Source organism: Sinocyclocheilus rhinocerous, unplaced genomic scaffold (genome assembly GCF_001515625.1).
Source record: "Sinocyclocheilus rhinocerous isolate Xijiao unplaced genomic scaffold, SAMN03320098_v1.1 scaffold1508, whole genome shotgun sequence".
Lineage (NCBI taxonomy): Eukaryota > Metazoa > Chordata > Actinopteri > Cypriniformes > Cyprinidae > Sinocyclocheilus > Sinocyclocheilus rhinocerous.
In genome coordinates, this window is record NW_015660889.1 from 711,100 (window position 1) to 732,811 (window position 21,712).

Below are 21,712 nucleotides of genomic sequence, written 5' to 3' on the forward strand. Positions count from 1 at the left end.
TTTTATATAAAAATAAAGAAGCAGATTACAAACCATAAGACAAATGCAATAGACACAAATTAAGTATTAAATAAACTTGTTTTTCTAATACAGTAGGTTTAACATGTATACATTTATTTAGCATATTTGTTGTTTGATTAACATTGAGACAGACAGGTATTTAATTAGGCTGCTGTCCCTTTAAGACCGAATGAATGTAATATACTGACACGCATCCGGTTTTCACCCACCTGTTTACATTAATTTAAGCCATAACTGACTATTTATGTGAGATACTCCACACGATGGACATTTTGACAGCTGTGTGTATTTGACAATTAAGGCGCAAGGAGAACTGATCGCAGAACTGGGATCGCGTGGCCGAGAGAGCATTTCTGTTGTGTGTAATTCAGCGTGATTCCGCCTGTCCCGCTTTCACTTACTGCATGTTAATCGATATCGAATTGTGATTGGATGGTAATTTTGTTCTATGACAAGCTTAGTTACCTTTGATTAGGCTGTTCTTGTGTGACAGCACTTCCACTACTCTCTCTTATCACCCAGTCATAAAAAAAATTTGAAATATGGGACAAAACATGATTTTTTCAAAATAAGTCGGGACACCAAAAATAAAACTAAAAAACGGGACTTCTGGTCACCCTATTTCTAAGGGATCATGTGACACTGAAGACTGGAATAATGATGCTGAAAATTCAGCTTTGCATCATAGGAATAAATTACTTTTCAAAATATATTAAAATAGAAAACAGCTGTGTAACCATTCTTTCATTCAAACAGGAACCACAACAAAACACACATTCGACTCACAACAGAACGTGGAACCACTCTGCTGGAAAACCCTGCTGCTTTCTCTACTTTCCCTTCGGAGAGAGTTCCCAATGGGACGCGTCCTCCACAGGTTCATCACATGGGTAGCCGACCTCGACTTCCCAGCGGTCCGGGCTATCCACGCCGGGACCAGGTTGGAAGTGGACGAATGGAAGTGAATGGAGCCGATTACTCTCTGAATGCAGGCCGTGGAAGGTAATGCTGCACATCTGCACCAGCTGTTTATTAATTTCATACATATTTTTGTAATACCATATCCAAAATGGGGAAAAAAGCTCGTAGAGCTCTGTTTCCTTAATAAATGGTGGTAAGTTTTTCCATGTTTGTTTGATTGGGTTTTGTTTCTTTTGAAGAAGGGGCGGCTATGGATACAGGAAAAGAAGAGATGACAACAAGTTTCCAGTATGCCATTTGCTTTGTTTCAGCTAACACTGCATAGACAAATGTTTTGTTGAGTTTTACTTTTGTTATGATAGGAAACTCTATGTACTTCAAGTAAAATATAATATGCAGTCAAGCCTGAAGGGCTGAATGTACATTATCTTGCTTATTGCACAGCCAAGTAAACCAATAAATGCACATGAAATATTGATTTGAGTTACTTTATGACAGCGAAAAGAACCCAGAGTGAAACGAAAGACATAAAACTAGCACATCCATGTAAAAAAGAAAAATATCAGTTGCCTGAGTATGCTGCGATTGATCAATAAGAATAGTTTTTCTGTAGTGCAGTGTAATAATGTAGCATATTGAGGAATAGCCAAAAGTTAGTCAGAGTTAAAAATAAATGTGCCAATGCAGGCTCAATTTGTTGTACACGTTTCAACTCTTTTTCTCAATCTCAACCTGTGTGTTTAACAGAGAGCAGCAACACCATCGCCCCCTCCTGTTCAGGAGCGCACTCCCTCCCCTAGCTTTGAGCTGGGTCTGTCCAGCTTCCCTCCTCTGCCTGGAGCCGCAGGAAATCTAAAACCTGAAGTAAAAACTGAAAACAACCTTGACAACCGACTGTCTGACATTGTCACTGGAGCAGTTAAAGACAAGGTTGACTTTCATTCAGTCTTTCATGAGTGTCTTTTGTGTTTGAGTGCTGCAGCATTAAACTGTCTTTTTGACTTTTAAAAAAGGAAGAGGAAAAACGTTTCAGGCTTATATTTTCGATTTGTAGAGAATTTACCAAATGCTCTTGGTTTTTGAATTTTAACTTTGTGCATGGAATGCCATGTTCACAGCAGACCTTGCTGTCAGTCATAACCATGACAAGTCCTTGGGTGTTTTGAGTGTTGTAGAGTGAGTAAGTGTGTGTGTGTGTTAGTTCCTGCTGTCCAGCTGTTATGTTTGTTCATGCTGTCCTTGACGTAGGAGTTTCACAGAGGCCCCTTTGTCTCTCCACAGCCTCTAAATAAGGATGTGGTCACCAGCCGTGTGATCTCAGGGACCCCCAAAGAATCTGTGCAGGCTGCTCCTGCTCCTGCTGCTCAGACCCCAGTGGACCACCAACACTCACCCTCTCCAGCCGTTACAAAGTGGGTTTTCTTATTCTGAGTAACTAATCAATACATGTGACAAATCAGTTTTCACTTAAAGGTGTTGGAAGTGATTTCAGATGTTCACTAACTTTTATGGCATTTCAGCCATATGTTCTTTCAAATAGCATACTGTCAGAAAACGAAATAATTCACTGGCTTATGTGGATGTTACAGGCTTAAATCATGAGAAAAGCCTCATTATTTTTTATGTTTTTTTCTGAAGTAATTTTACAGCTGTCGCAGTGACCGGTGTGATTTCTCAGGATTCCGTTATGTTGTGGGGATATTTTCATTTGTGGCATTCCAAAATAAATAGCTTGCAGCACTCTGAAAGGTGTTTCAAGATTTCATTGAGATAAACACCCAATTTTACTTGTCAACACTTATTTAGTAATATTCAGCAATTTGGCAGAGGTGGTGTTTACTTTCACATAGAATGAGGACAGCTAATCATAAATAACATTTACATAAAGTCTTAAAGGTACAGAAGAAAATAATCATGTAAAATGACTTGAATAACTTTGACTAATATTATAAGTATACTTCTGGGGGAATTATGAAATGCTGGAAAACTGTAGAAAATGACACATTGTAATATATGGACTGCTTGTTTTTCTTGTATTTTACAGCCCGGCAACTGTAGAAAAACCTAAAGAGATGCAGACACCTGCAGAGAAATGCTCAGAGACACCCGCTGCTAAAACCGCACCACTGAGCAATCCAATATCGGTAAGTGTCCAGGTAGCCTCACCATGTGGAATCAAACCTTTTAGTAATTGAATCAAAAATGGTGTAAAAAACAATTAGAGTATATTTTATTTTTATAGCAGAATATTCAGGTTTATATAATTATATATGTAGTTGAGTGTTAGGAGACCAAGTGGTACAATTGGTGGACACTGCTGAGCTGTTTTACCATGATTTAAATTTCTATGGTAAAAACAAGCTCTGATGGTGGCTAGTGTGTGTGTGTGTGTGTTTTAACCAGGTATTCAGCAGTTAAAAAAAAAAATAAAGTTGGAAAAACCTCACCTGCTTTGTGGGTTGTACAGAAACGTATATCATATGGAAATGTTGTGCTCTATTGCATCCGCTCCTTCAGCTCTTTGTGATTGGCTCAAACTCTTTAACAGCCGATATATACTAAAGTTCAAAAGTCTGGGGTCAGTATTATTATTATTACTATTATTATTAGTTTTTTTGAAAGAAGTGAATACTTTTATTCAGCCAAGACATATTAAATTGATCAAAGGTGAAAGTAAAACATTTATAAATATATATAATTTATAAATATTTATTTTTCAAATAAATGATGTTCTTTTGAAATTTCTATTCATCAAAATTCTGGAAAAATGTATCACAGTTTCCACAAAAATATAAAGCAGCACAACGGTTTTCAACAGTGATGATGATAATTTTTCTTGAGCATAAAATCAGTATATTATGAGAAACACTGAGGACTGGAGTAATGGCTGATGAATATTCAGCTTTGCCATCACAGGAATAATTTATATTTTAAAACAGAACATTTGAAAATATTACTGCATTTTTTAATTAAATAAATGCAGCCTTGCTGAGCAAAAGAGACTTCTAGATAAAAGATCCTGTTCATGTTCTTTAATGTACACAGATGGTTTAAAGCCTCTTGCTATGCTACATTTTGGTTACAAAGAATGACATTATGATTTACATTTCACAATGCAATAATGCATAATCGATAACCTAAATTGATTGATTTGATTTGATTGATTTGTGTTTAACCAGGAGCCCCGGAAGCCAAGCTACGCAGAGATCTGTCAGAGGATAAGGGAGGCACCAACACAGCAGCCGTCAGCAGATCCCCGGCCTCTCAGCTCCACCGCTGAAGACATCAAGACTTCTGACTCGGCAGAACGCAGATGCAGAGAATCAGCGCCCGCACCTGCCAAATCTGCAGCGACGACTTGTCCCAGAGAGACAGTGAAGCCTCATCAGAGCACCGGAGAACGAGCGAGCGGCGGCACGACAGCTTCCTTCCACCAATCCTGAGGGCCTCGGCTTTGCTTCCAGGACCGAACGGGAACGAAAACTTTGTCAGGGCTGCTCAAAAAAAACAACAAAAAAAAGTCCCTCTTATCTCACAGTCTCACACAGACAGACAGCTTGTCACTGGAATCAGGGCCTACAGACAAAAGCACTTGTGCATAAGGGTTCTCTGAATATTTTTGTTGTCCTTTCTGTCGTTTTGTTTTTCGATTACAAGATCTTTTGTTGTTTTCCAAGGAAAATGGGATTAATGAACCAGCATCAGTTGGAGATTAACTATTTAAAAACATTTGTCAGAGCTCACCTTTATTTTGGGGTTAAAACTTCAAGTAGTGCTGTTGGGAGGAAATACAGATTTTTGGATAGTGCTGATCCTGAAACACTTTATTTTTGTGTGTTTTCTTTCCTTTTTTTAAACTGATATGTATATAATTTTGCTAACTTTGAGTGTCTTGGTGCCGACACGATTCCGAATCTCGACGGCCCAAGCCATTACAACTGCATGAGTGAGACTTTCGTGTAAATCTGTTTTGTTCCGTTTTTATGTTTGGATGTTCCAGCACTGGAGTGACGATTTTGTTTTTGTTTGTTTTTTGAGCTCTGAATTATTTTTTTACATGCTAATCCTCTATCAAATTGTACTGATGTGATATTGTAGCAGGTGTATGTATACCTGTTCTTGTGTGCATGCTTTCTTTTACGTTTTCTTCTTTTCTTTTTAACCTTTTAATGGCACACATTGGTTTGCTGTATCATTTCTTTTCTGTTTTTCCCTACTCGCCAATAGTTTGGGAAGAATCCGCTCTGATGCCTCTTCATTCGATTCTGGAAGATCTTCACACTGCAAAGTCCTCAGGTTGCGAGGGTGAAGTGTTCATGTGCCTAGTCTGCTGTGATCTCAATGATAGATGGCTATATTATTTGCTTCTTAGCTCCGTTTGTTATCCCAGTGTGGTGCTATGGTTCGTCACATGGTTACTTTGGTGCTTTTATCTATAGAAACGAAGGGAAAGACACTGACATGCACCAACGTCTATCGTATGACCTTCACCTATTCGCTTTCATATCACCACAACTATACGAGTGGGATTGTGTACATTTTATATAGTGACATATACATCAAGAGCAAAAAGATCTGAGCCTTCAGCACACATGGACCAGCGCTGTTTTGTGGGGTTTCTCCTTTATGCAGACTGTGTTTCAGTGTCACTCTCGGTCATGCTGTTCATTAGTTAAGTTCATTGGTTCTCATTGGAGTTTGAAATCGACTTGGGCCGAGTGAGACAGTCTGTTTTTTTGTTTTGTTTTGATGTCTTCCTGCAGCGTGGAGCACGTGCAGAATGCTTTGAGATGTTCGTCATGGCGTATGTTGTTTATATTCTCTTGTATTTTCCCTGTGAGTATTTTTTTTTCCTCGGTTAATCAAAAAAAAAAAAAGTTTTTTGTTGATTTTTCTGACTTTCTGAATGCAACTGATAATTTTTCCATCAATAAATGAAGCATACCATGGGTAAAGTAACGAAGGTTTCATTACATGAAACTTTAAGGTGTTCAAAAAAAGAAACGAATTAAAAAGAAACATCACATATAAATTAACAGTGTTTGAAAACTTGAATTTTATTTAAACTTGAAAAAAAAAATGTCTCTGCCTTAACTTTTTAGATGACAGTTTAGAGGTTTTTTGTTTGTTGTTTTCTTTCTTTCAATTCCCAAAGTGTAGAAAAAAGGATGATGTGGTTGAGGCGTCACGGAGCCTTCGTCACTACATTTGTGTAGCACAATACTTTTGGGATTGAGATGGGATTAGTGTTTTGTTTTGTTCTCCTCTGTGTAAATGCTTGTAGTCTAAACTGTAGTACATGTATACACTCGGATGTGTGTGCTTTCTCTGTACAGATGTAAATAATTGAAAAATGTTAAAATGGTACCCTAAAATTGGTTATGAGAAAATGTATGGAAAAAAAATAAATAAATGTTAATGAGAAATTGTATGCTTGTTAAGTAGGCTTGGCTTTTATTCTCAATGTTGGCATAATATTGTGGTCACCACCGGTATGACCACAAGGTGGCATAATATAAGCAGTGATACTTTATGGAGATGCTGTGTTTAAGGCTTCAGAACCAGTAGGCCTATCAGCACAAGAATAAAAGATCTCCAGGTCTTTGTGCATTTCAGTATCAGTCTGAACTACCGACCACTTAAAGTATTAATGCAAAACTATGAGTATATAGATAATATTTTATTACAAGTTATATTATCAGCAAAACAATTTGAGATAAATAGCAAAATATTATACAGAAAATGCACATGAATCTTTTAGTGTTTGGTTTGTCACCTTTTTGCTTTATTTGAAAACCACACTCAAGCTTAATGAACTCCACTAGTTTGTATAAAACTCGATCATATTATCCAGCATCTTGTGCTTCAACTGAAGTAAGAGCATCTGACCATTTTTGCAGAGTCACATGATTGATGGCATAAAATGTCTGATTGGTTACCTAAAAATAGTGCAGATTTCTTACATATTTCTTCATTTGACATGATTTCACACTGTAAAATGTTTTTTTTTAATGCTTAAAGCTGTAAAGATTCCAGATATTCCTTAAAACTTTCAAAAATATCCAGTTTTTTTTTAATGTGATCTCAAATATTAGGAGATTATTTGTTATATATCTGTTGAATACAGAACAATTATTGCTATATATACTACTGTTCAAAAGTTTGGGGTTGGTAAGATTTTTAAATATTATTTACATTTACTTTTTAAATTTTATTTTGAAGTTTTATTTTTTATTTAGATTTTGTTTTTAAATTTAAAAAATGTGAAACATTAAAAAAAAAAAAATACAACTCAAAACACTTTTTTATATTAAATGTAATTTATTTCTGTGATGACGAAGCTGAAGTTTCAGCAGCCATTATTCTATTCTTTAGTGTAACATGATCCTTCAGAAATCATTCTAATATGCTGATTTGGTGCTCAAGAAACATTTATTATCTGTGCTAAGAACAGTTGCTTAATATTTTTAAGACATTTTTTTTTCAAATGTACTGTCACTTGATCAATTTAAATCCAAGCTGATTCTTTTTATTTAACATATTTTATTTGTAATTTCATTTACGTTCATGTTTATTTATTTAAACAAATATAAATGTAACCTGAACAGGTATTGTCATTATGAAATGATTATTTATGGAAACATAAACACAAACAGAGTCGTTCTGTCGCCCCCTCGCGGCTGTAAAAAACACAGTCGCCTTGCGTCATGAGAGAGTGACAGAAAGAAAGAGAGGGAGAGGGGCTGGAGAGACGAACACACACACACCCCGTTCCGATTGGCGAGCTTCACCGCACTGACAGTCCACATCTTACACTGCTGACTCTAACGGCGGAGCCCTTCAGATATGGCGGGGCTTCGTTGAGAGGGACAGAAAATCTCCGAGCACCGAACAGTTCGTTCTTGGACACGCGTCTCCCGCAGCCCTCCTTATGCACCGCTGCGACGCGGAGAAACGGCAGCAGCGCTGAAAGAGTCGAAGAAAGAGGACGAGAGTGATTTTTACCCCCTTGAACGGACAATGGCGGACCGCGATGCGCTGCCCCTTCCATTGGAAGTGCGGGCCAGATTGGCTGAGCTGGAGCTGGAGTTATCCGAAGGTATGATTGACATTTTAAATGACTTATTTCGTTCGACAATACGGTTGTTGCGGAGGATACGTTAACGGCCCCCTCCTCTCCTCCTCCTCCCACCCCAAAACCCACCACCATACCAACACAACCAACACCAGATGTTGGAGCCAATTATTATCCCCGCAGCAGCGCTGAGGTTGTGTTCATAAAGGCGTTCGTTCATTCGTTTGCTGTAACTCCCGCCGCATTTTCTTTGTTACAATGTATCTATTTGACCTTGAGGAAACCATTCAAAGACTTCAGAATTGATTTTTTTTCCGTTAGGATTTTGAAAATGCGTGTCCCTAGAGACCAACGGCCAAAATACCGCCGTGGAATCTTCATATACCCGTTGATATTTTTGAATTTCGGTGGCTGTGTTGTTATTTATGCCAGTGTAATGTCTTCACTACACCAGCAGTTAGGTAAACAAGCAGTTCCCCACAATTGCATCGCCGTATATGCCATCTTTACGCTGCAAAAGCTGCATCTGAAGCTGCATTTATACCACAAAAAGATGCAGTCTAATGCTGCATAAATTAATTTACCCAGGATATCACAGATATAATTATTAGATATTAATATTAATAGAATTGAGGCTTTTAATATGGAATTATGAATATAGAAACATCAAATGGTGGATGTCTGAAAATATGAATTCTAACTATGGTCTTGTCATGACAGCAACAAAGTTTAATTCTGTCTGATGCTACATTCATATTATTTTTTCTTATGACTTATACAGTAGCCTATATTTTTATGTTTAGATGCCGAATAATCCCGAACTTTTCTAATTATAGTTTTCTGTTTCCATTTCTATTTTCTAACCAGATTTTTATTGCATTTCAAACATAAAAGACAGATAATGCAAATATATAGGATTTCCCCCCAACTTTTCAATTATTGGACTACAACTATAAAACACAATTTACAAATATATATATATATATAATGTAATAATGTGTGTAATAATGCATATAATATTCATGCATATTTATTCATTAATATTTGTACAAATATTGTTCTTTTACCGATGCTTGGATCTTCATTGGTTATTGGATGTTTAACATTGGGTCTACCAATAAATTGTATTAGTTAGGGGAAAAATAACTTAATGGTATCAGTATTGGCCAAACCAATTATTAGTGGCTCAAAGCTGGTAATTTTCTTGCCAGAAACACAGGCATGTACTATTTGTATCGTGTATCATTTTGAGAATCTTGGCATCTGACATAAGCAAACGGAATTGAGTGAACTGTTTGCTAATGTTCCTTTTTCCCGTTTAATTCTAGCGCCTGGTGGTCCTTTGTAATATCATGTGTTTGTGTGTGTGTGTGTGTGTGGCATGTGCGATTGTCTGCTGTGTGTAGATCTGAACCATTTAAGGCGATAAGTGCTCGTGCATTTGTTAACCTTGCCTCAAAGTTCTAGCAGACAGCAGGCCTGCACCAACCAGTGTAGCGAAAAACAGCATAATTTTATATCTAAAAAATGACAGTCAGTGGGTTTATTGGGCAGATAAATCACAGATATTCTTTGTTTAGTGTTACATCTGTCTTACAGAAAGCATTGTGGGTTCTAAACTGTCTTTTACATGTCAAGAGTTAGTGTATCAGTAACCAAAAAACCTGCTTAAACTTAGCTTAATTTAGTTTGCTGGTTTTAGAGGGATTTTGGAAGCTGAGAGACCAGCTTAAACCAGCCGAAACTATTTCTTTAAATAAACATTTTCAGCTGGTAAATTGTTAAAACAGACATTCGTGAAAATTAGTCATGTTTGCCTGAGGAGGTAGCCATAGCAACAGCTGCTCGAGCGTTTATTATGGGATGGTATTTCGATAAAACAAAAGTCATGTCATAATTTGTCACTTTAGTATAAATTTACATAACAGGTATGTCAAAAACGTTACACGTTTAGTTCATGGTTTGCGCAAAAGTCATTGAATAATTCACACACTCTAAGTAGAGCATGTAAACCAGTCCTTCATTTATGGAAGCCATTTTTAATTGATTTTTGATTGAGTTTTTGTAGTTGTAGCTAATTGGTTGTAGAATGGCAGTGTGTGTTATTTTGAATGTTCAAATGGCAAACACCTCCTTTGCGTTCTATTCAGAGCCAAACGTAATTTCAGCCAAACTTCACTTAAAGATGATCCCTTGCCATCCCAGCTTAGCTTGTGGTGCTGTTTAGCACTGCGCTCATGGAGAGCTGATTATCTCAGTGTATTGGCACAGGATGAAAGGCCTGGAAATTACCAAACGTCTGCTCATCAGAAAGATTTGCTGACCTATAATGCCCTTAAGGACAATATTGTGTTTGTAAAGTTGGTATACAATGTAACAAAGGTATTGTGTGTTTTGCTGCCTCCATTTATAAGTCAAACCTCGTTTTATTTATGCTATGCATCCTTTACATGCACGTGAGGCTTGTTCGCGTTGATTTTGAGTAACATGGCTTGGATATCATCCCCAGATTGTCGAGAGTTTCTCTCAGTGGTCTTCTGTCTTTGCTGGCAGACTCTTAATGGATACTGATTCTTCAAACTCAGTATTAGTCTCGTTCATGCCAAATGAAGGATGAATGGATCTCATTTCACCCTCAGGGTAACACTGTTAGAAAGTGAAAAGGTTAAGTTGTTAAACAGGGGTCATGCTGGCTGTGAAAGAGAAAAGAACCCTTATCTGACCCTGATTTGAGGACTTGCCTGTTGAGAATGTCAGCACAAATGACTGTATCTGTATGTGAAGATGTTTTATTATGTTTTGTGTGTTGATATCATTTTGCACCCTTGACTTTAATATTCACAGATTTATGTAACTTAGGAATGTTTCATCACAAAAGTCAAGAACTTTCTCCAAAGAACCAATTTTTCTTTACAAAAGTAAAAGTAGAAATAGTTTATTAGTGTCAGGTAGTATAAGTACAATTAATATATGTACGTGTGTGTGTGTGTATACAGAACTTCAGAAGTTAGGGGTTGTTACAATTTTTTTTTAAAGAAATGTAATACTTTTATTCACCAAGGATGAATTGATCAAAAGTAACTAAAGACTTTTAATGTCCAACAGATTTCTATTTCAAATAAATGCTGTTCTTTTGATGAAATTCATCAAAGAATCCTGGAAACAATGTGTTATGAATTTCACAAAAATATTAAGCAGCAACTGTTTTAAAACTGATAATAATAAGAAATGTTTCTTGAGCACGAAATCAGCAAATTAGAATGATTTCTGAAGGATCATGTGACACTGATGACTGATTAATATATACCGTATTGACCCGAATATAAGACAATGCTTTTTTCTTGGAAATACATCTGAAAAAACGCGTTCGTCTTATATTCATATACATATACATACTCTGATCCATACTAAAGTGTAGATTTATTTTATAGATCTGTATTACCCTGTAAAGAAATGTTTTATTCTGAAGTTCTAAAGGAGCTGGATTTTTAGAGCATTTAGTCAGTGTTGCTGTATGGCAAATGCAGAAGAGAGAGGAAGTGATGGAATGTTGTGAGGTATGTGAGGGGCTCTGATGAGAGCTGACAGGGGCTGTGCTGTGGGGTCGAGGCACCGTGTGCGGTGCAAGATAGCGGTGCTGAGGTTGTGTCACTGCCAGTCACCTGTGCTTGGACATGGGGAGATCGTGACATTTGCTAAATGCCATAAATTATTCGTAAGCTGTGCCAGACAGACGGCATCTCACTGGTTTACCTGCAGTTTTAATTTTATATTTGTCTTTGCTAGCTTTTGGTTGATTTTGTGAAGATTTAGTAGGGAATGTATGGTTTGTTTACACATATAAGTTATGAACAGATGCTGTAGCATCTGGTGTGACTGACATCATTTCCTCTCTCCATCTCTTTAGTCTCTGTGGGAGCAAATACCACGAGTCCCGGTTTTACCCCACTCCGAGTATTCCATAGAAAAATGTATATTAAACAGCACTTCCCTGTTCACGGCATCACACCAGTGTGCTTTTTCTTTTCCTTGTACATCTAACTTTCTCATGACCCAATGTAGGTTAATGAACTAAAACATGCCTCTTTACCTCGCCTTATACTCAGGTGTTCTAGGATGAATCTCATGAAGCTTCAAGAACGTGCCCATGTCACATTTCACCCCACATCATTAAGAAATTCTATTTTGCATAAAGAAAATGAGCTCTAGGCCTTTTTTGGGATCTCTTTTGCATTGTGGTATTCTCATGAAAATTAGGCACATTCCCTCATCTTATCCACCAATTCTCATTACCATAATGCAAAAAAAATTCAATGTATGTGTATATGTGTGTGTGTGTGTATATATATATACTGTATATATATTGTATAAATATATATATATATATATATATATATATATATATATATATTATATTATGTGTTACATATTGACTATTACATTAAGTGTTAAATATTGACAAATACTACTTTAAATAATTCTATGTATTATATGTATAATATATTGTATATATGTATATTACATTAAATATTAATTTAATAATTAATTTAAATAATGTAATAGGTATAATTTATTACATTGATGTTAAATATCTACAAATGCTATTTTAAATTAAACAAATATTATATAATTATATATTTATACATATATATATGTATCTATATATTAAAAGTAGTTTTTGATGTACACACACACACACACACACACACACACAGACACATATATATCCATATTAAAATATTTATACATTATAGGACTATATGTTGTGTTGACTTTAATTTATGCTAATATATATAAAAAAAAAAAAAAACTACTATTGTATTTATGTTTTTTTTAATAACGAGAATCACCAAGAAATACAACATCCTGATACATTACAATATTGATTTATTTTATAGGGGAAAATGTGCTTAGGTCACAATGCAGGCTTCGTTTTCTTCATGCAAAATATACATTTTGTGTGATTTTCTTGGGATCAAATCTAAACAAGGCTCGTTCTTGACAGGTTTCATGAGATACACCGTCTAAGAAAGCGAACTTGCACTTGCATCTTCATGAAGCGTGATAAAGGAGATCTATTACCGCAAATCTCCTTTGACTGCTGTTAGCCTTGTGGGATTATGTCATCTGACTGACCTCCAAACTGCTTATCCGCCACTTTCATCCAATTACTGTTGTCCGTTGACCCTGTGACCCCCCCTCCCCGCTCAAAGCAGATGTTAAGATCTAATTGAGAGGACTAATCAGACAAAGTTGTTTTTCTTTATCTAAACAAACATATAGTATTTCACAAGCTTGTACAAATTGCAGTCGCACAAGAGACTTGGAAATCTTGTTAGCATATGTTTAACATGCTCTACCGCCAAATAACCTTAACGATATGATACCGAGACTAGAGTTACACAAGTTCTGTACATGCCTGTACACATCCAGTTTCCCACATGTTATGCATGGATTGTCATTTTTCTCGTTGTTGTTGTGTCTGTTGGAAGAGTGTCATCGGATGCCTACGAGATAATCTTCATCAGTCCGATGTAGCATAACTGGAGCCATCGATGTTGAGGGAGACGTATGGACAAGCTCAAACTGTTACATTTCATTCCAGTCCAAGCTTAAACTGCTTGATTTTATTCATAGACTGAGACTCACAGACACTTAATAAACTTTCAAATTTGCACCATTTATTAGTGTAGAAGCCACTTATTGCCTTATGAAAGGTAGTAAACAATTTCACACCTTGCTGACTTGCTCCACAGCTTCAGTGAAGCTAAATCTGTTCCTGCTCTTGGAGGACATTTCTTATACAGGGAATTGAGTGCATATTTTTTGCTGTATGACTGTGTAACTTAATGCTGCATTTGTAACCAAGCTCTCATTCGAGAACACAGCTGCTTCAAAGAGCGCCTGTTCGGCCCGCTGACCACTCTGCAACCACATCCGGCTCAAGTTGACCTTTAACCCCGTCGCTAAGCGAAAGGTGTAAGCTCATTTCCTCCAAACCTGCTGTCTGTCCCGATTAGAGGAAAATGTGCTAAGTAAATAGGAAGGGAGACAACTGGTGTTTCATAATGCTGTAAATAATGCGTTCCAGAAATAACGTCATTTGCTTCCTTATAGCAGGAAGCATGTCCTGGTTTTGAGGATGTAACTCGTATGTTGTTTCTTTTTCCATTTCCAAACACTCCATGTTTTTTTAGGGCCTCATTTTATTTTTTCTCAAACTCTGTTTAATTTTTTTCAAAATTCTGTTTTTTTCCGTTTAAATTTTTCTGCATTCCGTTTGTTTTTTTTTTTCATTTTAATTGTTCTAGACTCTGTTTTAAAGGGGTCCTATTATGCTTTATCACTTTTTGAATTTAAGTCAGTGTGTAGTGTGTATGTTTGGGCATAAAAAAGATCTACAAAGTTTAGGGTCGAGGTTGTGGTTAGAATGCTTGGTTGAGTGCGTCAATACTGGACAATGATGTAATCTGCAGAATTTACACTTCAATTATGAGACTATGGTATAAATAAATTCAACTGTATTACAGCTGTTAGCCAATCACAATGCACTGGGACAGCTAACCAATCACAACACATTTAGTTTTTCAGAAGGCGGGCCTTCATCAAACCCGGAACTAATCGAGCGGTTTGTGCCAGGCTGGGGAGAAAGGTATTGTAATAATGTAAATTATGTGAAAAATATTGCGTTTTTCGAACCACCAAGAATGAGAGCATGTTCTAGTACACCCCCAAAACAAAATCAAGACTTTGTAAAAGAGCATAATAGGACCCCTTTAATGGTTAAATAAAATTTTTATTAATCAAAAAGCACCGGCCGATTAATTGAAATCATGAAACTTACGCAATTTATTAAAAGTTTAACAAAAAAATTTTTTTTAAGGCCCTATGAAATGTTTTTTTTTTCTCAAATTCAGATTGTTTCATTTATTTTTTTAACCAAATACTGTGTTTTTCATTATTTTTCTGGATTCCATTTTAATGGTTTCATTAAATTGTAATAATCAAAAGCATCTCTATTTAATTGATTTTCTAAAAATTTATTTATTATTATTTGTGTTGTGCATTTAAATTTTTCTGCTAAATAAATTATGGTGAATATTCCTTAAAAAATGAATTAGGCTATTATTAGAAGCAATACTATTATTACATTAATATATTTGTCACAATTTCTTCAAGTTAACTGAACGTTTATTTTGACGGGTTGCTGTGAAGACCTTTAGGTTTCTGTTTGATATGACGACAGTTGCTCAAAAGAAATGGTAAAATGCTCATGGATGACTCTCAGAGCAGTTTTAGAGATTGTTTATGTGTTCATGTACTCATATTGAGGTGGCAGAGGCTGAAAACAGTAAATGAAACCGCGTGTCTGCGCTATTCATTCACACAGAGATGCGCAGAACATGCAGTGTTCATATTTAAATAGTAGCTATATCTACTATTCACAGCTCAATATTCACAGACACTAGTCCATGTCGCATTCTGATTTAATTCTACTGGCCTACTTTTGATTTATCCATCCAAAATTGGGCAAATGTTGTGACATTCCTTGTTATACTGTAAATTCCATTTTTATGACTGGATTCCACAATATTGTCCGCGTTTTCTGCATCGCGGAAATCATAGGGCCCTATTTTTGATTCCAGTGCTAATATTTTTTTTAAAGGTAGTTTTGAGTTTTAAGGTAACTATTCTGACCAAGGGCTGTAATTCAGTCGTTAAGCCTTGATACACTCGTAATTGGAGGTGAAAGTGGCATTGAATGGGTTTAATAAGTTAAATATTTTACCACATTAGACTGCACATGTGTTGGGTTTGGTGTTAAAACGTAACAGATGTCTGCATTGCCCTTCGTGAATCTTGATGACTACATGTAGAATGAAGGCTTGATTTGTTTCAGATGGAAATCTTCAACCCTTCTGAAAAAATCTGTAACATTTAGGTCTTAAAGCTGGAGTGTGTAATTGTTTCGATATGTGTACTTGCTCTATCCAAGCCTCAAATGCAGAGACAACTATCAAGAACTCTTGAGAGTGTAAACATGATGGTGCTATTAAAATAGTGCTCTGTATGCTTGAACATCGTGACTACAGCAACACTGTCTCAAGCGATGGTGTGAGTTTGGGGCCGGACCATCTGTTTATTTGACCAATGAGTGTTCAGGAAAACGTTTTTTTTTTTTGCAACACTAGAATTGGCACAATTCTATGGCTTTCTTTTGCAGAAAACAAAAGAAGATATTTAGATGGATGTTTCAGCTGTTCATCCAATGAAAATCTTGCATTGTATGGACAAAAAATTTAATATTTCCAAATAAGAAAAAGAAAGCCATACAGGTTTGGAACAACATGAGTTTGAGTAAATGATTACAGATAATCACTTTTAGGTCAACTATCCCTTTTAAACCTGAAGTCTCTTATGCCCACCAAAGCTGCATTTATTTGATCAAAAATTAGGCTAGTAAAAATATTATATAATATTGTGAAATATTGTTACAATTTATAATAGTTGTTTTCTGTATATTTTAAAACGTATTTTATTACTGTGATGCAAAGCTGTTTTTTTTAGCAGCCATTAAAGTCTTCAGTATCACATGATCTTTGAGAAATCATTCAAATATGCTAATTCACTCCATATTAAAATGATTTCAAGAAATGTTTCTTATTATTGTAAATGTTGAAAACAGTTGTGCTGCTTAATATTTTTGTGGAAACCATGATACATTTTTTTCAGGATTTTTTTTGATGAATAGAAAGTTCAAAAGAACAACATTTATTTGAAATTTTCTGGCACTTTTGATCAATGTAATACATTCTAATTATTATTCTAATACTTTCTTTAAAAAAAAAATTTTTTACTTTTGAATGTTGTTTCAACACATAATTAATGTCTTTCATTAGCAAGCAAGCATCATTTTTACTATTTTTCATGCTCATATTGGTTGTTGAAGTGTGGTATTGCTTTTGAAGACAATGCGTTTGCGTTTGAAGACGATAAAATGGGTAAAAAAAAAATCCTGTATGAATTGAAGGAGGAACCCAATCAACAGCTACCTAATATGACCTATTTTGTCTTAGACCAGTAAGCAACCACCTAAAGTAATACCCTAACATTTTGCATTGGCCAAGCACCACTCACATTTTCTGTCCTGGATGTTAAATTGCTGACATGTGTTAAGAGTGGCATAGTCACATGATCCTGCAGCAGACAGACAGCGGTTGCACAGCTGGACGGCAGCAGCCACAGCAGTTTTACTGTCCATCTCCTGTGTGCGTCTCTGAAGCTGCTATAGGAATGCAGTCATGTGGTCTCAATCAAGTCCTCTGTTTACATCACAGTGCTGCTCAGGAACAATGTACTTGTGTTTCCAAGCCTTTAGAGACCCCTTCCCTTTCTCTTATCTGTCCACAGTGCATTGATCAGTATCATCTCTCATTTTAAAAATTTCACTCATAGTGAATACTAGATAGAGCTATAATAATAAGGAAATGGGTGAGAGAAAGTAAGGAACAAACTGATGACTGAAATGTAGAATTTTCTACAGGATTGTTTTTAATTGTCAGGGTTGTTAAAACTCTATTATAATAGTTGCATCTTTAAATAAAGCATCGGATAAATATTTTGGTCATTACGTCACTTGTTTTTAAGATGCTGTGCCAAGCAGTATTATTTTAGTATCACTGAGATAAAATTGTTGTTTATATACAGGTGCATCTTTAAAAATTAGAATATCGTGAAAGTTTTTTGGTAACTTATTTCAAAAAGTGAAACTTTCATATATTCTAGATTTATTACATGTAAAGTAAAACATTTCAAAAGTTTTTTTGTTTTAATTTTGATGATTAGAGCTAAGGGTGCTCCGATTGATCGGCTACCGATCGGCCGATAATCACGTTGGCCGATAATCACGTTGGGATGATTGATCGGCGGTCTCTAAAAGGCCGATCTAAAAAAAACGATCTCAAGCTGATGACTCTGCCGTGAGAAGATTTGGCACGACATGCAGCTGCACCTATTGTGTTTGTGGTAAACAGCCACGGATCAGTAGCAGACTCCTTATTCAGAACCGGTTCTGTTTTTTGAAAAGAACCGGAACCGTGAGCAATTTCTAAGTTTCAGTTCCGAAAACGGTTCTGGTGCGACACGTGACCAAGCGCTGTGAGCAGCCTTGCGCCGCCCTGCCTCTTTAATTACTGAGCACATTGTTTCGCATGACGTGCGCTCCACAGACGCGCCGCGTCTTTAACTGCCGAACACCTCTTTTTCCACGACTGTACGCGCACTCGCGTCTTTGATAAATGTGCACGTTGATTTGTCTGACTGTACATGTACCGGCAGCACGCAGCTCATATGCATATCGCAAGGGCGTGCGATATCTGAATCATTTTAATAATAGGCTACTTAAATCAAAAGGTCAAAGTTTTAGTTCGACGCATATAGCAGAGAATTGCTTGACGTTAAAAAGAGTTAAGTGCAATAAGTTGCAGAAAACAACTCTTTGCCGTCTAATCTTGCTGTCTGACTCACACCTGAAGCGATCTTCCGTTCTGCCGCACACGTGCAAAGCGCACGCGCACACACAGAGGGACGCGTTTCAGATGGCGCGCGAACACCGAGTTGATTCGTCTTTCGCATCTCCTCCTTATGTTTGAACAGACACACAGAATTGTGTCAATAGTACCCGTCTCGACGATCATTCTCGTAAACGCAGTCGGTTATGTTTTAAATGAATGTAAACAGCTGAGAAAGAAATCGGATGTGTATCATTATACTGGATCCGTGCAGTCGGATTTAAAGGGACAGCAGCCTATAAATACGTGCTACTGAATGTCACTAATGTTAATCAAACAACAAAACAGCTATAACAAAGATTAATCTAAATTTAATTCATACAGTGAACACTATGCAGTGTTATTTCACACTTAATTATTACATTTCTGTATCTGAATACTACCGTATTTATGATTTAAAAAAACGTTTTTTATATTGTCTGTATTCATTTTGATTTTTGTTAGTTTTAGTAATTTTTCTTTTTAGTAATTTTTATTAGTATTTTTAAATGTCTATATAATTTTTTATTCATATTTATTTAATTTATTTTAGTGCATCAAGACAAATGAAAATAAGACATCATCTTGACATCTAGCTGAAATAAAATAAGTAAATTTTTATATTTAATTTAATTTAACATTTTATTTCAAGTAACAGAAATGTTTTTTTATGGTTTTACCTATAATAACCCTGAAAAAAATTGTGCATCCAGAATCAATATTCATTTTTTTTTACTCTTCTCAGCTCTTTCTTATAATGACTGTAATGTTCACTAATTACACTGACGAATAAATATCAATTGCAGCAACAAATCTGGGATTTCACTTCCAAATCGGTATAGTAATGATGAAATCAAGGACATTGTAGTGTAAAATAGGGACCTTTAGGTCATGTATTAGTATTATGCTAAAAGCAAGTATGATTTCTGAATGATTAGTAGGCCATTTGTTTAAACACAGGACAAGTGAGGTGCATGTTTGATCCGTGTGGAATGGAGAATGTGCATGGATATTAAGCCAACTGTAATTAGAAATGCCTGTCTGACCAATGAGAATAAAAGGCATTTCTGTTATTTATACCATTTAGAACGGCACTGTTTGGGATTTGCATGTTTGTAACGGGCCCTTCCCAACCGTTACCCGCAGCTCGTGAATTTAGCCAGGGGCAAGCTGCCAAATATGTGACTTTGTACAAGTTTATATATCAATGACAAATTCTGGAATATCAGCAGTGGGATGCTTGAAGGCCATATTTAAAAGAGACTCTGCTTAGGATCTCTCCACACGGACTAAAATAAAAAAATAAAAAAGCAAACTGTTGGCTAATGCTCACTGTTTTCAATTTCACATTCCCTGCTTGGGAAAGAATGTTCTTTTGTGTTTTTGGACACTGCAGCAGGGGTTGTTAAAGTTTTAGCGGCCAGAGATTTTTACATTTTGTTCTGGGGCACTTTTATAAGTTGGACATTTGAGAAAAATGTTGTGTTGAGAGTCAAACGGAATTGAATCGCAGAGAGACAACATGAAGCTAACAGAGAGTAAAAAACAGGAAATAGTGAGTGTTGTTATCTACAACCTACATGGACAGCTAATCTCTTTCAAATCTCTTTCAGAGGAGAAATAGTTTGTGTAATAATCAGCAGTGATTGCTGCAAGTGATGAGTGAAAGTACATTTTGTCATTTGCTTGACTCCGCCCATTTGGAAATCCAATTGGTCTGCTTACTTTTGACTCACTTTTGAGCTCCTGTAATTGGACATATTTCATTTTGCTAAGCTAATCACAGAATATTTTAATAAACCATTAAAAAACAATTATTTTTATTAATTGTTATTGTGTTTATTAAATGTTTTAGCTCATTGATGTTTTTCAGCATTGAAACAAATAAGCATTTAACATTTAATCATTTTATTTAATATTGAAAATATTAAAAATAATATTATAATAATAATAGTAATGTAAATACAATTGTAAAAAATGTTTTTTAGCTTATAGATGCTTTTCGCTATTGAATGAAATGTAAATATTTATAGTCAACTGAATTTAATGCACTATACTCTCATAAGCAATAATAATAACAATGTTTATTAATTAAATTATTTAGCTTCTATATGCTTTTCAGTATTGAATGAAATATAAGTACATTCATAGTTGACTGAATTTAAAGCACAGTACTCACATTAACATGGAATTATTTTATTTCATATTATTACATATTTTAAAATAAATATGATATATTTATCATTTTATATTATTAATTTATTATACTATTATTTTAATTAAATGATTTTGCTTATCAATGCTTTTTGGTATTGAATTAAATATATATGAAATATGAATGAAATATATAAATTCTTGAACATTCTGGAAATTCTAGGATTGCTCTATATCATTAACTATATTTACAACAATTCTTTGGAATTTGGTTCAGGTGATGTAGTGTGGTTTTTGAAACGGGCATCACAAATGCTTTCTACTAGGCGGCCTTCTAGATTTTAGAACAGGACTACTGTGGTGGGGTAGATATTTAGTATCCTCTCCAATATTTTCCAATAGATGCTGACAGATAGTGCTGGGCGGTATACCGGTTCATACCGAATACCGGTGTTTATTTTTGTTATGATATGAATTTTTAAAATACCGCAATACCGGTGTATGTCGCTTAAACAACGTTCGGAACGCGACACTGTTTGAAGGGGGTCCTTTTTCACTGTTGCACTGTGGTGAGGGCACAGCTGTATGTGTTACTAAGCGTGAAAGTTCCGAAACTGAAGCTGTAGAACTAATAGAACGTGATGACACAGAAGAACTCATCCACAATATCCACCACTCCCTGCCATCAGCTCCAGCGTCTCACACATACTCACGAGCGTGAATTTAGCACTAGATTTAGCAACTTTCAGACCCTTTTAGCGGCTTTTTTCCGTAGAATATTCATACTGACAAACCTAGTGACTTTTTTGGATAAACATTAGCTATGGTTCAGTTGAAAGATTTCGCCAGTGCTGTCCCGCGAACGCGAGGTCTGACTTTCCTGGAGAAGTGTCACCTCTCTCGGCGTCTGTTCTGTGCAGTGAGCGGCAAAGAAGCAGCGCATTCAGTTGGCCACACCGCAGCCCACTCGCCAATAAATGAATACAAAACA

At 35.8% G+C, this 21,712-nt stretch overlaps 2 protein-coding genes across 3 annotated transcripts in view; both read left to right on the forward strand.

Moving 5' to 3' along the window:
• larp4b (La ribonucleoprotein 4B) overlaps window positions 1-4,818 on the forward strand; it is a 15,792-nt gene extending 10,974 nt beyond the window's left edge. The window contains exons 12-17 of one of the 2 annotated variants that reach the window (XM_016535275.1): window positions 778-1,023; window positions 1,182-1,230; window positions 1,690-1,872; window positions 2,224-2,354; window positions 2,987-3,086; window positions 4,122-4,818. In XM_016535275.1, the coding sequence (XP_016390761.1) occupies window positions 778-1,023; window positions 1,182-1,230; window positions 1,690-1,872; window positions 2,224-2,354; window positions 2,987-3,086; window positions 4,122-4,385 (973 nt within the window). In that variant the 3' untranslated portion in view covers window positions 4,386-4,818. The remainder of the gene's footprint in view (window positions 1-777; window positions 1,024-1,181; window positions 1,231-1,689; window positions 1,873-2,223; window positions 2,355-2,986; window positions 3,087-4,121) is intronic. The other variant, XM_016535276.1, reaches the window with a different exon arrangement.
• A 2,846-nt stretch (window positions 4,819-7,664) lies between these two features.
• The window catches only part of LOC107725840 (disco-interacting protein 2 homolog C), a 124,309-nt gene continuing 110,261 nt past the window's right edge, over window positions 7,665-21,712 (forward strand). Inside the window, exon 1 of the mRNA XM_016535240.1 lies at window positions 7,665-8,041. Within this exon, the coding sequence (XP_016390726.1) occupies window positions 7,963-8,041 (79 nt within the window). The 5' untranslated portion in view covers window positions 7,665-7,962. The remainder of the gene's footprint in view (window positions 8,042-21,712) is intronic.